The 8,341-nt window shown below is 58.0% G+C and overlaps 2 protein-coding genes across 5 annotated transcripts in view; both read right to left on the bottom strand.

Annotated features, from left to right (window-relative positions):
* Positions 1-1,205, bottom strand: part of LOC106894395 (uroplakin-3b) — a 2,387-nt gene extending 1,182 nt beyond the window's left edge. Inside the window, exons 1-4 of the mRNA XM_014953027.1 lie at positions 1,083-1,205; positions 667-816; positions 341-560; positions 172-248 (exon numbers count right to left, since the gene is read on the bottom strand). Of these exons, the coding sequence (XP_014808513.1) occupies positions 172-248; positions 341-560; positions 667-816; positions 1,083-1,140 (505 nt within the window). The 5' untranslated portion in view covers positions 1,141-1,205. The remainder of the gene's footprint in view (positions 1-171; positions 249-340; positions 561-666; positions 817-1,082) is intronic.
* Positions 1,206-3,992: 2,787 nt separating this feature from the next.
* The window catches only part of DTX2 (deltex 2, E3 ubiquitin ligase), a 38,064-nt gene continuing 33,715 nt past the window's right edge, over positions 3,993-8,341 (bottom strand). For 2 of the 4 annotated variants that reach the window (XM_014953391.1, XM_014953389.1), the window contains 5 exons: positions 7,099-7,169; positions 6,275-6,433; positions 6,029-6,190; positions 5,298-5,387; positions 4,350-4,689 (listed from right to left, as the gene is read on the bottom strand). In XM_014953391.1, the coding sequence (XP_014808877.1) occupies positions 4,465-4,689; positions 5,298-5,387; positions 6,029-6,190; positions 6,275-6,433; positions 7,099-7,169 (707 nt within the window). In that variant the 3' untranslated portion in view covers positions 4,350-4,464. Of the gene's footprint in view, positions 4,690-5,297; positions 5,388-6,028; positions 6,191-6,274; positions 6,434-7,098; positions 7,170-8,134; positions 8,180-8,341 lie in introns of all 4 variants that reach the window. The other 2 variants (XM_014953390.1, XM_014953388.1) reach the window with 2 other exon arrangements.

Genomic DNA, 8,341 nt, shown 5'->3' with positions numbered 1-8,341 from the left:
GGGGGGGGGGACACACACAGAGCGGGGGCTCTCAGGAGTGGTGTGATGGAAAGGGGAGGGACAGACATGGGGGAGATGGGGGACAGCTTCTCCGTTGGGGTGATGGTGCCACCCTACGTGCTGGCACCCCAACCGGGGAGGGGTGGGGGGCCCATGGGGGGTCTCTGGTACCTCTCCGCAGGAGGATGGGGTCAGACCACTGTGTCTCTGCTTTGGGGCCGTGGCAGCCCATCGCCAGGAACTTCACCCTGTGGGATGGGTATGGTGACACCGGGATGGGGGGCACCAGCACACCCTCACCCTGGGTTGTCGGGGGGGGGATCAGTCCCTCTGGCCTCACCTGTAGGGTCCCGGGGAGGGCAGGGGTCCATTGCAGGGGTCCTGGCCGCCCTGTCCCCCGCAGGCTGTATCACCCCCGACACGCAGGACCTCCATGGTGGACGCCGAGCAGGAGTACGTGGCTGCCACCGTCTCCAGCGTCATATAGGAGTGGGTGGTGGGCAGCCCCTCGTAGGGGGGCACGTCAGCCCGGGTCGGGGGGTTTTTGAAGGTGTCCGAGGCTGTGCAGCACAGATGGGGGGCGGTGAGTGGCTGCGGAGAGGGTCCCCCCGACGTCCCCCCCTCCTGCCATGGAGGGGAGCGTGTGGCGGAGCAGGGAGCGCTCACCGTTGGCGAAAGCCACCACCAGCCAGACGGCGTCGGAGGCGTTGGTGTCCCCCTCGAAGACACAGCAGGGCATCTCCAGCGCGAAGGTGGTGGCCGTCACCTTCCCCAGCAGCGCCCCGGGGGGCACGCGGGGCACGTAGGGCAGCAGGGCTGGGGGGGTGAGGGGGGCAGGCAGTGAGCAGGCGGTCCCCGTGCTCCCCGCTTCTCAAGCGAGCTCCTCACCCCAGTTTGTATCCACGTTGGGGTCCACGAGTGCTGGTGTCGGGGCTCATGGGGTGCCAGCAGTGCCAGCACCAGGGGGATGGCACCAGCGTGGGGGACCACCCAGCCATGCCCAGCCCCATAGCCCCCTCCCCACCACAAACCCCTCGCAGCCCCCTCCAAGCCCCTGTCCTCCATTCCCCAGGGGGGGTCACCAAGGTCCGTGGCTGTGCCCATCCCAACCAGCGCCAGCAGCACCCACGGCAGCTCCATGGTGGTGTCCCAGCAGGGATGGACGTGGTGCTCTGCTCCGTGAGCCCCGTCCCACTGCCCGGGGGACGAACCGCCCCACCAGCCCCTGCTGTGGGGACCGCCTGTCCCCGGGAACTGGGCCCTCCCAGCCCCACATTCCTGCACTGGCTCTGCTGGCCCGGCCAGACCCCCCGGGCAAAGGGGCCACCTGAGCCTTCTGGGGTCACATGCTAGTCCCAAACCACCCCCCCCCGGGGGTCCCCCCGGAGCCGAGGTGCAGGGCTGGGCTGTGAGGGCACAGGACACAAGCCTGTGATGTGGAAGGGGAAACTGAGGCACAGATAAGACACGTTCAAGAGCAGGTCAGAGGAGTCAGAGGTTTTCTTGGGGCTATGGGGACAGCCAGGCGAGAGTGGTCCCGCTCCCCCCTTCACCCCAGCAGGATCTGACTCCATCCTTGTGCCCACCCAGCACCCAGAGCAAGGGGTGAGCCCTGTTTCTGGGTGCAGCCAGCCTTGCCCTGCGGGTGGGGAAGGACTCCAGTGCCATCACACCCAAAACTCACCCAAAACCCCAACCCGTTTCTAGGCGAACCGTCCCACCCAGTGCCCTGGGGGCACAGAGGCACTCAAAGCCACCCCATGGTGACATTTCCCCATCCATCCTCCCCCCTCCTTGGCAGCAGGGACAAGCCACAGCCCCCCCTTCCCCAGGGGAAAGGCTCCTCAAGCCCTTGGGACATGGCCAGGGATGACTGACTGAGGAAGAGGAGCTTCCCTCCACGGCTTGGGGGCCCCCACCACCAGCCCCCCCCAGCTGCTCTCCACACAAAGGGGTTGGAGTGCTTCTTCTTTGGTGTTTGCCAAGGGCTGTGGCCGCCCGCTCCTGCGTGGGAGGGGATTTGCCCCCCCCCGAAAGGGTTTGGGACTGCGCCTTCAGATTAAGTGGAAACGGGGGCATTCAAAGATTACAGAGTCCAGCTGTGGAAGGAAAAAATAAGCTTCTCTCCTCCCATCCTTGCCACCCTGGGGTCCGCGGGGACATGCCAGTCCCCCCATCTGCCACCCCAGAGCCCTCCTTGGCACTCCCCGAGCGGGTGCCAGCAGCAGGGCGAGGGAGACAGGGTGACGCAGGGGGACACTGAGTCACAGTTTCAGCTGGCGGTACCCGCTGTGGGACACGGGGCCAGCATACCTGGGGGGTCAAGGCTGGGCTAATAATAACCACCCTGCTGCGAGCCAGCCAGCACCACAGGGGGAAGGGAGAAATCCCCGCCGTGGGGCTCCAGCCAGGGCCAGGGGGACACCAGGCTGTGGGGCAGACCCATGGGGTAGCATTAAAGCATTTCTTTGGGGTTCTGTCTCCCCCCAGTTCTGATGGGCACCACAGCCACGCTTTGGTCCCATGCCAGCCCTGGTGCCTTCCCCCTTAGCCCGGGGCAAGGAGGGGACCTGCTTGGAAGCATCTCCCAGCAGAGCTGTGGTACCCAAGCACCTGCATGCCCCCCACCATGGAGGGGTTAATCTGTCCCAGGGCTCAGCACAGATTTTAGGAGATGCCCGCCCTCAGGATGTGCCAGCCAGGGATGAAGTTCACTCCATGATGCCCCAGCCCTGCCCAGACGCAGGGAGGCTCCAGCTGATTCAGGCCCAGGAACATCTGCTGAAGGTGCCTGGGGCCACGCTCAACAAGAAATTCTTGCTTTGTCCAGGGCTGGGTGAACCCTGCTCAATTTTTTCACTTCAATTGACTGTTTTGATTTCTGAGAGAAGATGAGCCGGGGATAGAAAGCTGAGGTTTAACCTCAAAACCTCTCCCTTTTGCAACCAGGGCAGGAGAGGAGCAGACACAGCCCCTTCCTGTAGGGCTTGGCAACACAAACACACACCCATTGCTCCCACGGGGCTCCCATTCCTGCAGCACCCTGACTTCGCTGGGTGGTTGAGGGTTTTCTCCCTAAAGCCAGGAGACCACAAGGACAAAGCTCCAGCCCTTGATGGCTCCTAAAAACTTTTAATTTTCATAGGGGCTTGATGGAAAGAATATTGCCCCCCTGCTGATCCAGGACGTGCTGGTTCCAGGAGGACACTGACACAACTATCACAAACACGGCCACATCCTAGAGCCCCCAGGAAGGAGGCGAGATGGCAGATGGCACCAGGGCCTCTTTTGTGCCAAAGGGATTTAATGTGGGCCAAGCTCTGAGGACTTGCAGCTGGGGCTCTCTGATGGCCACAGAGAGATAGAAACGGCTCTTGGAAAGACCAGCTACCAGGTGACAACGCCCCTGGGGACAACACGCAACAAGGACACCAGGAGTGGGGCAATATCCCTCCAGGCAGAGCTCAGGGTGCAGGAACATGCCTTGCATCGTTGCCACCAGGGCCCAGCTGGCAGCAGAAGCAGGAAGGTGGCCCATCACCACCGGGTGGCACCAGCGGTCCTGCAGCAGCCACACAAAGCAGTTCAACAGCCTCCTCCCTGCAGAGGCCACACCAGACACAAACAGCCCCAAACTGCTGTCTTTTCACCTGAGAGAGGGAGGAAAAGAGGGGCAGGTCCTGCCAGAAGAGCTTCAGGATGATGGGAGCAGGGATGGCAGCTGACAGCAAGAACAGGGAGCTGTGACTTCCTCCAGGATGGACACTGCCAGGTCCTACCGGGTCACCTCTGCTGGCACCGTGGCCACAGACCACCAGGATGAAACCCCTGAGCCTTGGGACCAGCACCAGAGGTTTGTCCCTCCAACAGAGCTCAGCTTTCCCTCCTCTCTCTGGGCTGGATCCAGCGTCCCCAGCTCCGTGGAACAGGATGGTCCCTCCAGAGTGGGCCACCAAGGGGGGAGGCACCCCAAGCCATCAGGCAGCAGCGAGTTTCTGTGGAAACGAAGTGTTTATTAATGACCAAGCAGAGATACAGGGGCAGGAGGGAGGAGGCTTCGCTGTAAGAGGTGCCCCAGAGATGGGGAGCTGCTGGAGGGAGGCTCCTCCTTTGCTTTCCAGCTGGTTTAATGGGAGCAAGTCACCCCCCTTATCCCCCCCATCCTGTCCCCAGGCATGTCCAGGGCGAGGTTTGCCTTCACAAGGGGGTCTGTCACCTCAGGACCGCTCTTCCCAGCCAGTCCCAGATGTGGCCATCAACTTGGAGAAACAAGTGCAGTTTCTACAAAAATATCCTTCCCTCCCCAAAAAAAAATAAAGAGTATGGAGAGCAGGCGGGGCTCCCGCCTACAGTGTTATTGCTCAGTGTGACGGGGGGTGGGACACAAGAACTTAAGGCAACAGGAATAAGTGCACTGGTGGCCCCCCGAGGCGTGCAGGGCACGGCCAGGGTCCCCTCCCCAGCTCATTGTCTCAGGCAGTCCTCGGTGACCCCCTGGGCAGCCAGCTCTGCCAGCACATTGTCCAGGTAGTTGGGGTCAGGGTAACCATGGCCGCTCAGGTTTGTGTCCATCTCTGTCTTGTGGTGGATCTCGTTCCACACCACCGTGTTGCTCTCGCCGGTGGTGTTGGAGGTGCCCACTGTGAAAATCAGGCGTCGCTTCCAGGCCACCCTCAGGAGCTCCAGGACCTTGAGGTGGAGAGAGAAAGAAGAAAGCTGGCCTTCAACACCTTGGAGACTTAAGCCATGAAAGCAGCTTGTCAGAAGCTCAACAACCTAAATCCCCACTGTAGCAGGAAGAAACCAAACCAGTATCAGAAAGGATCTCCCCTCACCTCCTAGTTACCCATGTGGTGACCCTGATGGGATGAGACCATTCCCTGTACATGCTGGTCTTCCAGGACTTGAAAAATACTGGCACAAGTTGAGACAAACACACCCACCCAATAGGGAATGGGGATGGGAAGAGCCAGCAGATGGTTCCCAGTGCAAACCCCTGTAACCACATAGCCCAAGAGAGGCCAGGAGGGTCTTCCTAAAAGATCAGGTGGGATTTTGTTTAAAGGGATGAAGGAGAACAAGTCTTCACAGTCAAAGCTGTGAAGAAGTAGCAAAGATCTCCACAGGTAGAGGGGTTACAAATACACCTAAAGAAGAAAGAGCATGGGCCACTACCAAGAATAGCTGGTTGGCATCATGGGGACAGCTCCCAAAAGTGACCCTGTTGTGCCAAATCCACCAACACAGGGCCAAGAGCCAGCCTGAGAAGGGTGATGGTATCAGGGTGTGGTCCTTACCTTCCTGCCCTTCTCGTTGTCCGGCAGGTAACAATAGCGAGGGAAGCCTCGTGCCGTGTAAGGCATCCCCGGGTTGGGGTGCTCGGGGCCCTGCAAGAAATAAGACATATTTGGCATGGACACGCCCACCTTCAAAGGAGTTAGACAACCCCTCAGCAGCAGGATTTGACATAGACCCATCCCAAACCAGCTCTTCCATGAAGCTGCTGCTGATTACGAGTATGAGTTTGACTTCTTATGGGACATGTGAGTATCATGGGTCCTCCAAGAGCCACCTCCTGCTGGGATACAAAGCCAGCTCTTCAGATTACTTAAATTCTGGTGGGAGACAGCTCCAAACCACAGCTTCTTCCATGTGGTTTGATGACACCCTAGAAAGGCCACCCAGTTCAAACCTTTGCAAGCTCACTGTAACCACCAAAACCTCAGATGTGGGTTGTGAAACCAGATCTCTCCCACCTTGTGAGCGTGAGACAAGTTTCCTCCCTGCTTCATGAAGACATTAGTCTTTACTGCAGGTAAAAGGCTGTTGTAGACCCTGGGGCCACTCTCAAACTGAGGAAAGTTCTTTCATGGAGGAGGCTCAAGTTCCAGTGCAGGTGCTGGCTCCAGGGACCTTCAGCTGCCCAGCGATGGGCTGCCAGCAGGTACTGTACTGGACCCCAGTGCTTTTCTGGGAGGGTCTCACAGGTTGTGCTACCCGTCAGCAGCCGTTCCTGCTGTGCACTCACCTGGATGCCTCTGCTGATGTGATACACGATCTGGATTGTCCCACAGTCCTTGTGGCCAGGGAGGGACTGGGGGAAAGTGGAGACCTCCATCTTCCCTTTGGGCTGGGTACCGGTTTTCTCTCCGTAGATGGTTTTACAAGAGGGGCACTGCAAACTCCCATCCTGTGGGGAGAGAAGGGGGCATCAGAGCTCTGATGCCAAGTCACCCGGGCTCAGGGGACTTGGTGGGATGGGCCATCTCAGTACCTTGTTGCCGTTGGAGTACATGGCCAGCATGCAGAGCATGTGGAAGGAGTGCTGGCAGTTTTTCAGATGACCAACCATCTCTGGCTTGATTGTGCTGCTCTCGCATGTGTCACCGTAACCTGAGGGGGAGGACAGCTTCTCCATGCAGATGATGCAGTCCTGGAGTCCAAGACAAAAAGGAGAAAAGCACTGTGTTGTGTGAGCACAGGCTGATCGCAATGACTGACCCACCAAGGAAGTGATCAAGGAGATGCTTCAGGAAGATCTCCTTGATCTCAACTTTAGATCTCAACTAAAGATCTCAACTTTCATCCTTCCCTTTGAGGTTTAAGGGCACAGAGACAGGTTTCCTTCTCTGATTGGTATCAGCCCACTCCATCACCTCCTGGACAGCACAGGAAGAGACCTGGTATCAGAGAGGAACTGAGTATGGATATGTCCAGCAGCTCCAGTGCTGGGTTTGGATCTCCATAGTTTTGACCTCTATGAGCACTGAGAGGAGACCAAAGCCAAACTCCCTCTTCCACCCCAGGCCCTGCAACCAGCTCCAAGGAGAACAGGGAGGCATTGCCAGCATTAGCTACTCAACCCACATTGTGCTTTCTGTCACAGTCACCTGATGAGGACAAGTCACCAGTTACCATGTGTGGGCTTCAGCCAGAGCTGAGGCCTCTCCACCTAGCATCAACTGTGCCACTGCAAGCAGTACTATCTACCAGAGAGGATCCCCAAGGAAGGATGGTCCTTGGACATCACCAGGGTTTTCATGGCACCCCAGTGAACAGGCCACTGGGCAAGTTGGAGTGAAGCCACTGTCCTCTCACCTCATCAGCAGGAGAGCCCTTCACCTCTTCCAGGTACTTCTTCACCACTGTTTCTGGCTCTGTTGGTGTCGCTGCACAGGGAGAGACAAGAGAAAGAGAGGAGAAGAGATCAGATATGCTGTGAGATATGGTGGGCATGTGCAGGGTGAGCTAGAGAGAAGGGGGACAAGCAAGTCACTGGCCAGGACGCCAAGGAGAAAGGTCAGGGTTAGAGGGGGAGAAGAGGCTGCTCCAACTGATCCCTACAAGCCCCACAGAGGCTTTGCTATCAGAAATGGCTACCTCTAGGACCATGAGCACTGCAGATGGGCAAACACGGCAGATGTTGGTGCCCTGTGCCATACACCCAGGGCTCTGCCTGTAGCTGCTGTGCTCCAGTTCTCCCTACGTACCCCAAGTGACACCAGCCAGGACTTTCTTTGTGCACAGCAGAGGGCAGCTCAGATCAAACCCAACCCAAGGACTCTGTGGTCTCACTGGGATAGAGGATTGCATTATCTGTGTGGTTGAAGGAGAAAAGGCATTTCCACGTGGTCCCAGCTGACGTGGGACCTCCTCACACCCTGCACCTGAGGAGAGACCCACAATACACTAAGCTTCGGATCCAGTTTTGAGTATGGCAGCATGGCCCTCACATCCTTAGTGGGAAATAGCAGCTTTTCTCTCAAACTTCCACATACTCACATCCACCAAGACATGACACAAGTCACAGGGCGTATAAAACAAAGCAGGTACCCTATTTGCAGCACGTGACAGTGAAACTTTCGAGTGTTCCTAAATATAGTTGGAAATATATGTTTTCCCAACTGCTCCCCAGGCACCCGAGCAGCCCACCAGCACTGACAGCCTGGTCCCCTTGGAGGCCAGTTATGGGACTAAGCAACAAACATCACACAACACCCAGAGCAAGTTACCACCAAAAGCATCAGCATCACCTCAACTGCCAGCCCATCCTTTAGGAGCTGCCCAACGAGGCTTGGCTTAAGCCACCCCTGCGCGGTGGCCAGCCCTAGGTAAGAGGAGATGAGCTCCTTACCGGTCATCAGGCCCGTCACGGAGGCTACCAGGCTCTTCCACCAGCCTATGAAAGGAAACATTTGCACAAGTGACATTATGACTCCACCTGGCAGGATGTAAAAGACAGACTTGCCACTTGGCACGGGGTGAACCTCGCCCTTCCTTCCCAAATCTACTTCTGGGAGACATCAGGGCAAAGCAGTGCTGTGATGAATGGGCTGGAAAA

This window comes from Calidris pugnax, unplaced genomic scaffold (assembly GCF_001431845.1).
Source record: "Calidris pugnax isolate Ruff unplaced genomic scaffold, ASM143184v1 scaffold133, whole genome shotgun sequence".
Taxonomy (NCBI): domain Eukaryota; kingdom Metazoa; phylum Chordata; class Aves; order Charadriiformes; family Scolopacidae; genus Calidris; species Calidris pugnax.
The sequence above is the reverse complement of the archived record's forward strand: the minus strand, read 5'-3'. Positions and strand labels throughout refer to the sequence as shown.